This window comes from Carcharodon carcharias, chromosome 4 (assembly GCF_017639515.1).
Source record: "Carcharodon carcharias isolate sCarCar2 chromosome 4, sCarCar2.pri, whole genome shotgun sequence".
Lineage (NCBI taxonomy): Eukaryota > Metazoa > Chordata > Chondrichthyes > Lamniformes > Lamnidae > Carcharodon > Carcharodon carcharias.
In genome coordinates this window covers 19,173,528-19,189,773 of record NC_054470.1, presented here as the reverse complement: position 1 = coordinate 19,189,773, position 16,246 = coordinate 19,173,528, and the positions used below count along the sequence as shown (strand labels likewise).

The 16,246-nt window shown below is 41.0% G+C and overlaps 1 protein-coding gene across 1 annotated transcript in view; it reads right to left on the bottom strand.

Moving 5' to 3' along the window:
• lmnb1 (lamin B1) overlaps positions 1–15,389 on the bottom strand; it is a 48,492-nt gene extending 33,103 nt beyond the window's left edge. Inside the window, exon 1 of the mRNA XM_041187032.1 lies at positions 14,857–15,389. Coding sequence (XP_041042966.1) covers positions 14,857–15,215 — 359 coding nt within the window. The 5' untranslated portion in view covers positions 15,216–15,389. The remainder of the gene's footprint in view (positions 1–14,856) is intronic.
• Positions 15,390–16,246: the final 857 nt, after the last annotated feature.

Here is a 16,246-nt window from a genome sequence, read left to right as displayed (position 1 = left end):
CAATAATCGTCTCCCCTTCAACAATAATTGGAGATGTAGCTGCTTGTCTGGGGTGGGGTTGGGGGGGTTGGTGGTGGTGGTGGCTGGAGGAGGATATTGGCCTTGCTGAGGTTTTATGGGTTGCCACTTTGCTCCTTAGCTACATGAAAACACTATTAACCATGTGATTGCTGGTGTAAAAGTGGTCAGAAGGCTGGCAAGCAAAATCAGAACATTTAATATTGTACACAAAATTAAGATAAATGTTGCCAGAGCATGTACAGAATGTGTTTAAAAAAGTTAACGATTTGTCAAATAAAATCAGCTTCAAGTGCTCAGGCATACACTGCACTACAGTCAGGAAGCAATTAACTACCATGTTTCTTTTGATCAAGTACTTCGATACAATTGCACAGAATGGTGGCAAAAGCCAAGTCAGTCTTAGCTTTTGCATCTTTTGAAAGGATTTAATAAAAAGCTGTTCTTAATGACCTCCAGGAACCAAAGCTAACATTCAATTTGACAATTTTACGCAAGTTTTATTTTTGGAGAATTGTAATTTTTGTCACTACCTTAAACTATAAAGTGCAAAAGGCAAGACAGAGGCCTCCTCTGTTGATTTGATTGGTTAGTGACATGCAAGTCATAACCAGACAAGCCAGTGGGGGCCAAAGAAGAGAAGGAACACCAAAACTTAATTTGTGCTTAATTGAGTTACCACTTTAAATTCAGCTTTCAAATCATGCATATTCTAATCAGCAATGGAAATACTTTTGCCAAGATGTTACAAATAGCTCCTAATGTTAATTATTCCCACAAGTTGTAATGGATAACATATCAGTCATCAACAGGAGGATAACAACATAGTTTGAGTACAACTGCTTTAGTCAGTACACTTCCTTGGATAGAAAGGATATTATTCAAACATCTGTCAAATAAAGCAGTTGGCTCTTTTAACTTGCAGCTGCTTTACCCCATCAACATTTGACAAATTAAAAGACAAAAGAGCACTATTATTTTAAACCTGGTTTAGTGTTACAGATATCGGACTAGTTTGAATTAAAACAGTGTATAAATTATTGCTGTGCTAAAGATCTCCACCCCCAAAAGAGGGGACAGCTGAGATTACAGCTAGACTACAAGCATGCCAACAGCTTGCGGCGTCCACCTGTCCGTCAGTAGTCTTGAATTTCTTTGCCTCATGCACTTTTTTAAACATCTGCCAGCTCCTATTATTTTGCCATACAGGAAAGAAAACAAAAATATTTTTATTACATACATTTTCCCCCTACCCCTACCAAAATATAACAAGACAGACCTGGGCTTGCATTACTTTTACACTAGCACACTGATACATGAAGAACTGAAAAAGATACACAGGTCGAGTATCCCTTACCTATAAATCCAGAAACCAACCACACCCAAAAAAACCACACTTTTTATTGAACCTCATTGATCTCTAGTGCAGGAAGTCCCTGACCCAAGCCAACACGAACCTCACCACCCGCGGGGTAACCTGACCTTTCGCAGGGTAAGTCTGGCTCTTGGTCTGCATTTCAACACTCTGCACCTTCTTCTACAAACAGAAATGCAGATAGAGCCAAAGGCAGGAACTTATTACAGGTACCCTGTATTTATCATTCAGTGATACAGCTTACTTATCGAGCCATTTTATTTACTTTAGACTACATTAGCCTAAGCCTAGGCTAGCTATAACGTAAGTTTGTAAGTGGTATCTGAAAACCAGATTTATCCAAAACGCGACCGGTCCCAAGGAATTCAGATAATGGATACTCAGCCTGTAATCCTTTTGCGTTTGTGTTTAAGTCTCTTTTCTTCATGCAAAATTACTGGGGACCATTTTTAGTTTTGCTCCGTTGACCAAACTCTGACACACAACTTCACTCAGTAATGAGGACAATCTCCGAAACTCAGATCAATTCCAATTCAGTGGATACCAGTTTTCTCAAATCAATGCCTCTCCCCTCACTCAACTGGATGCAGCAACAGGCAGAGAAATAACTTATCAGCAGCAAGTTGGGCCTCCCCATCCATAGAGACCTTTAAACCACACCTATCCCCCCCGCCCCCAAACTAAATTTGCCATATGGCTCTAGGCAGCAGCCTCTGGACACGAATCAAACACCATAACATTAATGAAACCCTGAAGAAAGCTTGAGCAGAAAATACCCTTCCAAATAAATATCATCTCCAACCCAACATCTCAATAACCAGGCTCCAATCTCGCCCGGAGCATGTGGACAACCCTCAACAGAATACAGACTGGACATGTGACCACATGATGCACAGGTGGCACCTCAAAGCTTCACCTGGCTGCGACTGCAGAAACCATGACCAAACCATGTTTGAGAGCGATGCCCGGGAGGGAATTGGACTGGTTAGGGAACTTGACATTAAAAAACTGTGACGACAGCTTCTGCTCCTAAAGACGTACAAAAGAAAATGAGAGCGCCAGGGACCACCGAAGCCAAGTTTCCATCACTGCACCAGTAACCTTCTGAATTTTGTCTGCGTGGCAATTGAGAAATTCGAGAAGATCATTTCCCATTGTTTTTATTGAAGAATCAAGATGATACTCATGACATCCAGAATATCAGGCTGTACACTGCATAAAACATTTAATCACTACTGCTATTAACAAATGGATAAACTGCATACAATTTTAATATATTGCTTATAACACATACTGCAAAATTACATTAAGTCAACTGTTTACAATCAAATTTCATGTAGCACTTTCCCCATTTTTGAAAATTTGCACTATGGCACCAAGTCCTGGAAATCATGCAATTACATACACCACACCATAATTTGCTAGGATATTCTAGAACATTAAAAGCAAAGTATTGCATTTCAAAAACAAAAATAACTGAAAAAACTCAGCAGATCTGACAGCATCTGCTGAGAAGGATACAGTTAACGATAGAAAAGAGGTGAAATATAAACTGGTGGCGGGGGGGGGGGGGAGAGAGAGAGAGAGAGAGAGAACAGGTAGAGCTGGATAGAGGGCCAGTGATAGGTGGAGATTGCCAAAAGATATCATGGACAAAAGAGGTGTTGACGGTGATAATATTAGCTGAGATATGTGCTAATGATGACATTAAGGGTAAAAAACAGGACGAGCAAGTGACAGATAGCCCTAGTGGGGCTGGGGTGGGGAGAAGGGATCGAAATAGGCTAAAATGTAGAGATAAAACAATGGATGGAAATACATTTAAAAATAATGGAAATAGGTGGGAAAAGAAAAATCTATATAAATTATTGGGAAAAAGGGGTATTGGAAAAGGGGTGGGGATGGAGGAGAGAGTTCATGATCTAAAGTTGTTGAATTCAATATTCAGTCCGGGTGGCTGTAAAGTGCCTAGTCAGAAGATGAGGTGATGACCATAGCCAATTAGGCCACTACAAAATAGTACCAAAGGACTCAACCAGTAAAGTATGTTGCTTAGGGGTAACAGTTATCGGCTTATGCTAAGAACTTGACAGAAATAATAAATTTCTATTGTGTCACATGTTCCGATTTCACCCCCCCACCCCCACCCCAACCCCAACCACCTGACTGATATTTTTAATGACTCAAATTTTGCAATCAGAAGTGAAACAGCAGCACTCCCTGCTGACTTTGAAGAAAGTTACCCATAAAGATCTGCTGAATTTGTGCTGTGGTTTTTCCCCTTTTCTGACAGATGCTTAAATCTGGCACCAAGTCAAGGGAATGTCTTGCTGTGCAGTAAGCACCCAATCACATTGAACCATTTACATACAAACTAGGAAGTAAAATGTTTAAATGTTCAGATAGTGTAATAATTTGATTATGGCGCAAGTTCAAAAAACCTTTAATTTTGTAAAATGTGGATTTCTTGTTAAAAGCTGAGCAATTTGACACTCCACAAATAAGATTAGTTTCTCAGTTGACAGTGTTTAGCAGTAATTATGAATTTACTATGCAGTTAAACGAGTTACACCTCATTCAACAAGGTGCAGCTTTTTCAGCAAGAGTGATTTTGCAAGAATGGATATTCTCGATTTCCAATTGATTGCCGTCTGAAAGGCATCTTAACACATCCTTTGGATGCATCACTGACAGCAACTTATGGATTTGGGCATTGTTTTGCACACGAGCACATTCCAGAAGTTGCTGTCAGATTTAGTGGAGCGACGGTGGCAAACACTGACAGTTGTCATGATCACTGCAAAATGCAGGCCAAAATTCATTGAGCCTATATGCCAAGTATGGTTGCAACCAGTACCCAAGTATGGGCAGGAATAATTTGCAGTGCAGGAGATAATGCTATGCATGTAGGTGCCTTCTTGGAGCTAATTTTTACCATTAACATGAACTCAAATTAAACCTGACCATGCTGTCTGCAAATACTGCAACCTACCCCACATTACCAGATCGAAGTAATGATTCTCAAACATATCCCCATTTGTTCCATTCTATATCAGGCCCCAGTATCTTGTGTCAGAAGGGTCCGATTTACTGCTAGGCTTACCGAGGCATCAAATAACTATTTTTCCAGCAAATTGGGCTGCAAATTCACTACTCAAGAACTGGGGAGTGTAGGAGTCTAGTTATCATATTTGGTGCTAATGTCCTCTTTGCATCCAGTTCCAAGTCATGAGATGAGAAGTTTTGGGAGTGGGAGCCTTCAGTAAAGACTGGGGTAATGGGTAAGTGGACCAGGTATGTGACAGGATACAGGCAGCACAGTTTGAAGACTTGGGAGTTTTGGAGGTTAGTCAGAACAATATTTGAAATCAAATCTAGAGACAATGAGGCATGGATTAGTTACCAATCAGAAATTGCTCAATTGCCCCAAAAAGGTGACAAAAAAATGTAGGGTTAATAATAGCAGAGCAGTTCTATTTTTTTTTAAAAGCCACTTCACTTGTCCTGTAGAAGCTGGATTAACCCCAGAGAATGAAGAGGAGAAAAATTGTTCAACATATCACAGCTAACCAAGAAATACATAAAGCAGTAACCACTCAAAGCAGAAAAAAAGTGATCTCTAGGAAGCACTGAGTAACACCATCTATTCCTTAACAATTAAACCACCATTATGCATCAGTAAAATTACAGTGCAGTAACTGGCTAATGTACCAAGGGGGCTGGAATACAAGGGGGTGAAAGTTATAGTAAAATTATAGAAAGCTCTGCTTAGATATCTGGAGTACAGATATCCTGGTTTAGAGCATGCTCTAATAAGGTGATTTTGTTTCACAACATTTCAAAATAAGAAAACTTCCCCAAATAGTGCTGCCGGTCACGTACCTTGATTCTCACAAGTGCACATGCATCAAAAAAATACATTTAGTCAGTTATTGCTGCACATGTTTGTGATCTCACTACAATATCCAAAGTCATGGCTATATCACCTTATTTAAGTGCCATCTTGAGAGGCTAGGTATTATGGCAGCGGGATAAGAAGCTCTTTAATAAAAAGCAAAATACTGCAGATGAAGATCGGAAATAAAAACAAAAAGTGATGGAACAACTCTGTTCTTAACAGTCCTATCAGGCTATAAACTTTAACTGTTTCTTTCTCCACAGATGCTGCCAAGCCTAAGTTTTTCCAACACTCTTTAGTCCACTTCTAAAATTTTAGCCTGCTGCCCAAATAACTCCCATGATGTTGATAAAAGATCAAAATTTGACCCTTAGCTGAGCACCAGATCTGCCACACCACCCTGACATCACGGGCCACTTTAGGGGTGGACAAAATTTACACCCACCCAGGCCTATGCAAAATGGCTGCAGATATCATTTTGAGCAAAGACATTGCTTTCTCTGTCCCTGCCAGAAAGCCCAACTCTACTAGATCCCTTGGGGTTCAACTTCCAACTAAGTTTACTAGGCTAACACCAGGAATGGGTAGGTTGTCTTATGAGGAAAGGTTGCACATGTTAGGCTTGTATCCAATGGGAGTTTAAAAAAGTAAGAGGTGGCTTGATTGAAACCTTTGAGATCCTGAGGGGTCTTAACAGAGTGGAAGTGGAGAGGATGTTCCCTCTTGTGGGAGAATCTAGAACTAGGGGGTCGCTATTTAAAAATAATGGGTCACTCATTTAAGACACAGATGAGGAAATGTTTTTCTCCGCGAGTCGAGTGTTTTAGGAACTCTCTTCCTCAAAAGACAGTGGAAGGTCTTTGAATATTTTTAAGGCAGAGCTAGGTAGATTCTTGATTAACAAGGGGATGAAAGGCTATCAGGGGTAGGCAGGAGGTTACAATCAGATCAGTCACAATCTTATTGAATGGTGGAGCAGGCTTGAAGGGTCAAGTGCCTACTCCTGCTCCTACTTCGTATGTTTGGTAAATCACTTATCGCCTTGCATCAAGTTTGAAACACTGTGGCAAAGTTAAGTATGCACTTGACGTAAATACATCAACTCCCACTCATATCGGAGGGAAATATTTTAAAAAGTAGCTTAATTTTTTTAAGCCTATTTGAAAAATGTAATCTGAAAATACAAGCATTAACACTTTACCTCTCTCTCCAAAGGTACTATCTCAGGTTCATGATCTTTCATCAGAACTGGGTCAAGTAAGCCAGTTCTGATAAATGGTCATCAACCTGAAACATTAACTGCTTCTCTCTCCACAGATGCTGCCAGACCCAAGTGCTTCGAGCATTGTCCATTTCTATTTCAGATTTACAGCTTCAGCAGTATTTCACTTTTGTACAAGCATTACCTTGTTGCACTGAAATAATACTTTACATGTATCGTATTGCACGCAAACCAGTCAAATTTGCAGCAAACCAAAAGGACAGGGTGGAAAGAAAAGCAGCTGAATCTGACAGTTGTCAGGAGGGTTAGCTAAAATACATTAAAAGCAGACCAGTGAAATTCAATGCAGTTAAATTCTGCATACTGGAGGTAAAATGTGAGCATTTACACAACCCATGAAAGGTGAAGTAACTAACAGCACATGAATAGGTCATTAGCCCCTCAAGCCAGTTGCCAGTGACCTGTGATTTAACTCCAAATATCTGCCTTGAACCCCTTCTCTTTCAATATCTTTGGGGTAATAAAAATGTGTTTTTCTCTTTTAAAACTAATTAATCTAGCATCAATTGCCATTTGTGGAAGAGATTCCAAACCTGTGTAGAAGTCTTTCCTAATTTCACTCCCGAGAGGTCTGGCTCTAGGGTTTAGACCAAGGGCCCTACCCAACCAGCAGAAACAGTTTATTTCTCCAGCTAATCTATCAGGTCCCCTTAATGTCTAAACCTTCTAAATTCTAGGGAATACAACCCTCATTTGTGTAATCACTCTTTGTAATTTAACCCTTAAGGTCCAGGTGTTCTGGTAAATCTACGCTGCACTCCCTTAGAGCCAAATCTAAAAGCAACATACCTAGGGATGTATCACTGCATTAAAAAGGGTGCTAAATGCACATAATAAAAGCTAGAAAAAAGACAGGCATGGTGTGCTCGTATAGTATTCCTACCTCCATAGAGACCGATAATCTTTGAAAAGAAATAGCTATAACAATGACAAGACTTAATGTTCCAAGAAACAGACCAAAAATACAACTGACTAAACTATAAATTGCCCACAAAAAGTTTAAAACTACAGAATAGAACTTTTAACAAACGAAAAAACACCATCAGGTAGATGTTACAATGCCTTTTAAATAGATACTCAATTCTCCCAGAATCAGTCCAAAATGATTCTTAGCTTGAGGGATAACTTCCAATCTTTTTCTTTCCCAACCAGAAACGCTAACCTCCAAAGCTGCCTATCACAATGAGAGTTTTCCTGGAGGCTTCTCCTAACTAAAGCTAGGCTAATCTTCCAACCTCGTTTTAACCCTCCATGAAATTGGTCTTGTCGATTTGGGCTTGAGCTTCCACCCAAATTCCAGCACAATGAACCAGAGACTTTTGACATCTAGATGCTCGCAGACTAACTTGTGATATTCAGTGATATTTATAAAAAGCCTGTAACCCGATATCACAATGACTTTCTCTGTACCCTTCCCATCTCAAAGTAAATTACCATGGTAACATGAATCACATAGGCCTTGTATCCAGGCAGAGGTGATGAGAGCTTAGTCCTTTCATCTTGGAAGTAGAGGGACAGTTTAAATAACAACCACTTATGAACAAATGAAATTGGAGAAGAAATAAGCCATTCAGCCCCTCGAGCCTGCTCTGTCACGGCTGATCTGTTTGTGTTGAGTTCTACATTCCCATTTACCCCCAGTAACGGCAAGGAAATCATCTACCCCGTCTTAAAAATATTCAGTGACCCCACTTCCACTGCCTTCTGAGGCAGTGTTCCAAAGACACACAACCCTCGAAAAATTTCTCCTCATCTCTGTCCTATAAGGACAACCCTTAATTTGATAATAATGTCTCTTGGTTCTGGATTCACCCACAAGAGGAAACATCTTTTCCACATCCAACTTGTCAAGATCATTCAAGATCTTTTATCTAGTAAACTCCCTCTGAACTGCCTTCAATGCATTCACATCCTTCCTTAAATAACGAGATCAAAACTACACGCAGTTTATCGAGAAGCAGTCTCACCAATGCCCTGTGTAACTGAAGCATAACCTCCCTACTTATGTTCAATTCCTCTTGTAATAAAGGATTACACTTCTTGATTACATCCTGTATCTGCATACTAACTTTGTGACTCATGCAGGAGAACACCCTGCACCTTGGAATTCTGCAGTCGTTCTTGGTTTAAGTAATACTCTACATTTTTATTCTTCCTGCCAAAGTGAACAACTTCACATTTTCACACATTATACTCCATCTGTCAGATTTTTGCCCACTCAACTTATCTATATCCATCTGCAACCTCCTTTTGGTCTTCTTCACAACATACCTATCTTTGCATAGTCTACCTATTTTTGTTTCATCTTCAAATTTAGCTACCATGCCTTCACTCCCCTCATCCAAATCATTGATGTAAACTGTAAAAGGTTGAGGCCTCAACACAGACCCGTGCGGTACCCCACTTGTCTCATCTTGCTAATCAAAGACCCATTTATGCATAATCTGACTGGCTGGCAGAAAACAATCTTCTATCCTGGCTAATGTTACCCCCTACACCATGGGCTTTTATTTTCCACAATAACCTTTGACGCAGCACCTTATCAAATGCCTTCTGGAAATCCAAGTCTACAGGCTCCCCTTTATCCACAGTGCATGTTACTCCTTCAAAGAACTCTAATAAATTGGTTAATCATGATTTTCCCTCTCACAAAACCCATGCTGACTGTTCCTGGTTACTTTGTGTTTTCCTAAGTGCCCAGCTATATCCTCTTTAACGACAGACTCTAACACCTTCCCCACAACAGGCATCAAGCTAACTGGCCTAGTTTCCCATTTTCTGTCTCCCTCCCTTCTTGAATAGAGGAGTTATGTTTGCTACTTTCCAGTCTGATGGAACCTTTCCAGAATCTAGAGAATTTTGAAAAATTAAAGCAACGCATCGACTCCACTTCTTTTAAGACCCTAGGATGAAGTCCATCTGGACCCAGAGACTTGTCAGCCTGCAGCTCCATCAGTTTGCTCAGTACCGCTTCCCTAAAGATTATAATTTTACCAATTCCTCTCTCCTCCACCTCCTGATTTATAGCCATTACTGGAGTGTTTTTATACCCTCGACAGTGAAACAGAAGCAAAATATTTGTTCATTTCATCCACCATTTCCTTATTATCTATTAACTCCCGATTCTCACTCTCCAGGTGATTAACACTCACTTTATCTCCTTTTTTTTTTGTTTAAATACCTGTGGATACTCTTGCCATCTGATTTTACCTTTCTAGCTTGCTTCCTCTCATACATTTCTTTCCCCAATTAACCTTTTTGTCATTCCCTGTTCTTTATATATTCCCTGTTCTTTATTTTCTGACCAATCATCTGACCTGCCACTCAACTCTGTGCAGTTACGTTACTTTTCCTTAAGTCTGATGCTTTCCCTAACTTCTTTAGTTAACCACAGATGGTGGGTCTTCCCTTTAGAATTCTTTATTAATAATTTACCTACTGAGTATTTTAAAAAATCCCTTTAAATGTCTGGCACTTCTCTATTGATTTATCCCCTAGCCTAGTCTCCCAGTTAACTCCCAGCTAGCTCAGCTTTTATGCCCACATAGTTGCCCTTATTTAAGTTTAAAATACTAGTCTTACACCCGCTCTTCTCCCTTTCAAACTGGATGTAAAATTCAATCATATTGTGGTCGCCGTTACCTAGGAGTGCCTTTACCCCGAGGTCATTAATTAATCTCTGTCACATTACATAATACCAAATCTAATTTAATCTGCTCTCTGCTTGGTTTCAGAAAGCGCTGCTGTAAGAAACTCTCTCAAAAGCATTCTATGAACTTCTCATCCAGGCTACTATCGTCAATCCAATTTTTCCAGTTTATATGTAGATTAAAGTCACCAATGATTATTGCTACCTATTTATCACAAGCACCCAATATTTATTTTTGTATACGTTGTCCTACATTGTGGTTACTGTTAGAGGGCCTGTAGAAAACTCCCACTAGTGACTTCTTTCCCATAGAACCATAGAACACTACAGCACAGAAAACAGGCCATTCAGCCCTTCTAGTCTGTGCCAAAATATTATTCCGCTAGTCCATAACCCTCCAGACCTCTCCCATCCATGTATCTATCTAATTTATTCTTAAAACTTAAGAGTGAGCCCGCATTTACCACGTCAGATGGCAGCTCATTCTACACTCTCACCACTCTGAATGAAGAAGTTCCCCCTAATGTTCCCCCTAAACCTTTCCCCTTTCACCCTAAAGCCATGTCCTCTCGTGTTTATACCTCTAACTTTATGTCCTCTAACTTTCCCCTACTATTCCTCATCTCCACCCAAACCAATTCTACATCCTGATCTCCTGCACCAAGGTCTTCTCTAACTATCGCACAAATGCCATCCTTGATTAACAGTGCTTCTCCTCCACCTTTACCTAGCTTCCTATTCTTCTTGAATGTCATATACCCCTCAATATTCAGGGCCCAATACTTGTCATCCTGCAGCCATGGCTCCATAATGGCTATCATTTTTATTTACTTCAATTTTGCTATTAATTCATTTACTTTGTTATGAATACTACACGCTTTCAGATACAGAACCTTTAGTTTTGACTTTTTGTTACCTTTGTGACATCTAGTCTTGATTGTTAGTGCATTCTTAGAATTTTTTCTTCTATCCCTTCCTGCCATTCTCAGACCCTCATCTCTCATATTACTATTCTCCTCTCTCACCTCGTCTCTACCTTCTGATATACCACATCTTTCCACATTTGATCCTTTGCCCCCCACTATTTAGTTTAAAACCCTCTCTACTTCTCTAGTTATGTGGTTCACAAGAACACTGGTCCCAGCACAGTTCAGGGTAAAAACAAAAACAGAATTACCTGGAAAAACTCAGCAGGTCTGGCAGCATCGGCGGAGAAGAAAAGAGTTGACTTTTCGAGTCCTCATGACCCTTCGACAGAACTTGAGTTCGAGTCCAAGAAAGAGTTGAAATATAAGCTGGTTTAAGGTGTGTGGAGGGGGGGGCGGAGAGAGAGAGAGAGAGAGAGAAGTGGAGGGGGGGGGGTGTGGTTGTAGGGACAAACAAGCAGTGATAGAAGCAGATCATCAAAAGATGTCAACAACAATAGAACAAAAGAACACATAGGTGTTAAAGTTGGTGATATTATCTAAACGAATGGGCTAATTAAGAATGGATGGTAGGGCACTCAAGGTATAGCTCTAGTGGGGGTGGAGGGAGCATAAAAGATTTTAAAATATTTAAAAATAATGGAAATAGGTGGGAAAAGAAAAATCTATATAATTTATTGGAAAAAAAAGGAAGGGGGAAACAGAAAGGGGGTGGGGATGGAGGAGGGAGCTCAAGACCTAAAGTTGTTGAATTCAATATTCAGTTCAGGGTAGGCCATCCCAATGGTACTGCTCCCACTTTGCCCAGGTCTAGTGCCAGTGCCCCACAAAACAAAACCCACTTCTTCCACACCAGTCTTTGAGCCACATACTCATCTCTCCAATTCTACATACCCTATGCCAATTTGCATGTGGTTCAGGTAATAATCCAGAGGTTATAACCTTTGTGGTTCTGCTTTTCAATTTAGTACATAGCTCCTCATACTCTCTATGCAGAACCTCTTTTCCAGTTCTACCCATGTCATTGATATCTTCTTGGACCATGACAGCCAGATCCTCCCCTCTCACTGCAAATTCCTCTCCAACCCTCAACAGATATCCCAAACCTGCACTAGGCAGGCAACACAGCCATCCTGACTCTTGCTCTTTGTCGCAGAGAACAATGTCAATCCACCTCACTATACTGTCCCCTACCACTGCATTCCTTTTGCTCCCTCCCCCACCAAATTGTATACCATTTTACACTGAGGAAGAGAATAGACCTTAGCCACTCACCAAACAGCTAGCTGCTTTCTCTATAGCAGAGCAAGAACCATTCCTACAGGATAAGGAAGATAGGAAAAGGAAATGGACACAGCCTTCCCCCCCACCCACCCTCCCTCCCTCACCAAATTACAGGTCTGCACTTAGTGCCCTCAGCTGCACTAATTTGCCTTGGCTGCACTAAACAGGCCTGTATTTATATCCAACTGAACTGGAGCTAGAGTAACCAGATTCGGTTAACTAATTAACTACTCAGATCTCACAGTAGACAGTGAGTTTACCCTGTCTCGACTGCAAGAAAAAAAAAACAGCCTGCTTACACAGTACTTTCTAGTTACTGCTAATTAGAGACTAGATTGGATTTTAAGAGTAAAATTCAAGAACAAAATTAACTCTTTAGACTCTCACCAGACTCCAAGTCTGCACTCAGTTTCCTGAGCTGTGCTCTGTTTGCCCACCATACAACCCAACGTTATTTACTGGGACTTGAGACCCTCAGTTTATTCACTGTTAGCTCGGGCTGATGCCATTGTGTCCAAGCAAAAACAAGTTGCACCTTCTTCCCAGTAAAATAATCTGGGGGCCCCCTTTTTATCTCTTAACAATCAAACCACTCAAGGTTTGCTGTCAGGCAGATTTCAGGTGACTCTCTTCCCTTTATCTGAAATTAAATACGGTCCCAAAACAATTTTTTATAAACCTCAATTTAACAATAAAAGGTGATTCCAAAACACTTTTTGAACGATGGTGGTGATCTTCATATTGTGATCACAAGTTTGAACAGGCTTTGGAGTAGGTTAGTACAAGGAAAAACATTTGAACCATTTAACTAACAGCTAGGTGTGAGATATTGGGTGCAGGAGCAGGAGTCTGTATTGATGCCTAAACAAGCTACAATGTATCTAACAGCCTCCCTTTATTTGCAACTCCTGTGGGAAAGATGGGAAAAGAGCATTTGATCAATGACTGAGGGAAATAAAGTAAACACATGAGAAAATAAACACCAGCCCCTTGCGATTTCACAAAAATCTCATTCTTTTCAAGGACTGGGAGGGGGGCGCTTATCGTAGAAATTGTATTCGTTTGCCTGTTAAGTAAAAAAAAGGTTTCATCCGTTAAATCAATCCAAAATAAAAATGGCAGATAGCCATCACCCCTCTCCAAAGAGCTTCTTTGTCATCGATACACACTAATTGGTCAGCCAGCCTTCTGACCCACACAGCACGGTATAACAAAAAAAACAGGGGGGGGGGGGGGAAGAGGGTGGAAAAGGTTACAATATAACCCGACGTGCAAGTTTGTTCTTATTCAAGACATTTCAGGAAAGTTGCCATTTATTTGGCTTTAAAACTGTAACCGTTGTATCCCTGCGTGGGGTTTCGCAGGGAACCAGCTCCCGGCTGAATGGAGCAGCTCTTTGTCTGTACAGCGGCTCTCCCACGCGACAGATGGCTGTTGTCCAGCTCACACATTCACTCACCAGTTCCCTCAAAACGCACATTTTTTTTTTTAAACTACATTTACTACCGACGTTTCATCGTTAAACAGTACAAAAACAAACTGACTGCAGGGTGGGATATTCGTGAAAGAACTGAGACTTCAGAGGCTTTCCCTCGCCACCAGGAAAGCGCGATACCCGCCTTCAAGCCCATATATGGTCAGCCCGTGTTAGTAACTTGACAAACTGGTCCATTCAACCGGCGCCAATTACACCCGGTAGACGATTAAATGTATTTTTGCCTTGCATAAGTCACCAGAATCAGCTTTAATTAAAGATTCGGATTTCACATCAGACTGCACAAGATCTCTTGGTTCAACACAAGTTCCTACGTGACACGTTAACCATCTTGGGAACTCTGACCGCATCTGCACACTGGTTTACTCGGAAAAAGGTGGGAATTCCGTACACTGTAAAACGCGCTCAGCAACAAATCGAGCAACTCTACATCTCGTGATTTATTCCCCGCGCAGTTTACCACAGATATTCGTCCGACCACCGACTCCACTCTTTTATAAACAGGATATAGTAGGAAATATATTGATGAAATTAACTTAATGTGCCTGAAGGAGATGTCGGTCTACTCAAGCATGAAAATCAACCCTAAAAATCACTGCACACAGTCACAAGAGGTCCAACCGTATGTAACAAATATATTGGGAGATATGAACCACGGTTTAACGGGGATTTTATCAAAACGCACAAATCTCGTGAAATAAGATTTTTCCTCCTCGAAATTCTTGCTCAGTACTGTATAGTTACAAATGTACACATTTTAGCCTTGAACCCATCACATGCAAGGAAATGGGAGAGGAGGAGGGGGGGAAAGAGAGAAAAAAAGACAGGTAGATTATTGCGAAATCCTAAAGTACAGATTTAGTCACCTAAAAATGACATTTTACCGATTTAAAAAGAAAAAAATTACCCTGAATTTCAGTCACTCTTACTTTTGCAGCACGCTGTCGTAGTCCCCGCGGAGTTTGCCCAGCTCTATCTGTAAGCGCGCTCTCTCCTTGGCGGTCTCATCCAGAGACTGGCGAGCGTCCGCCAGCTCATTCTCGTACAGGTTCCTGATGCCGGTCAGCTCCCGGGTGGTCACTTCTTCCCTCTCGGAGATCTGCAGCTGCAGGATACTGTTCTCGGACTCCAGCGAGCGCACCTTGTCGATGTAGACGGCGAGCCTGTCGTTGAGGTTCTTCAGCTCCTCTTTCTCCTGCAGTCGGGAAATGCGGGTCGGACTCAGCGGGGAGCTGGCTGCACTCCGGCCGCTCGGACGGTGCTGGCTCTTCGGAGTAGCCATCGCCATAACTTACATACAACTGTTTTTTTTTTCTCTCTTGTACAATGAAGTTCAAAAAAAATGTGAACTAGAATTATATATTTTTTTTAAATAAAACCCCCAAAGCAATACGAGAAGCGCCAACACCTGATTTATCTTCCTTCTCCTTGTGCCTGCCCGCGCTTCCTTTCCACAGCTACTGGTTCCCGCTGTTAAAATGGCTCCTCGTTTGAGATACACAACGTGACCGTCTGCAGGCCAATTGTACCGCGAGACTAGACCGGGGTCTTCACAACACCATCCCACCAGTTTGAAAGTTTGGAAAAGTATTCATTTTCCTCCGTAAATTACGACATAACCGCGTGTATTTTTTTTTCTCCCATAAACTAGGATAAACCAGGAGGCATCTGTTGTGAATTGCTTAACACTTGTAAAATCCAGCCTGATCGTTTGAGGGCATTTTTTTTTCTCTCTCTTGGAATCAGTGCTGCTGCGGTGCGGTGATTACTGTAGATGGTGGAGCTGCTTATTCAATTATACGGGCCCTGTATCACCTCATATTGAAGCTTACCCACATCAGGATAATGAGATAATAGGTTGACTGGGAGGGTGAAAGAAGTTGAATAGATTTGTCTAAATTATTTTTAAGCATGATTTAAGTTCAGATTTTTTTTAAAGTGATGTTAATTCGAACAGTTTCTCACCTGTATTTCCCGTGCTGACGATAAAATATTGTTTAGGTCGTATGTAGAACGTCCTATTGTGAATGCTTACACCTTTAGATTATAGACAGGGTCAATGATTATTAGTAAATATTTGTTTCTTTTCATAAATGCCGCGAACGCTTGAAATTTGAAAACAAAGGGCTGGAAACACTCAGCAGGTCAGGCAGCGCCAGCGGAGAAACAAAGCAGTCGACGTTTTCACGTTTAAACTTAATCTTTCTTCGCAATGTGGTTTGTTACGCTGCTCAGGTATTGGCAGATAAACGAGCCACTGCTCAAAATCATTAGTTACCATCCAACCTAAAAAAAAGTTTCAATTTCAATCTAGTGTAT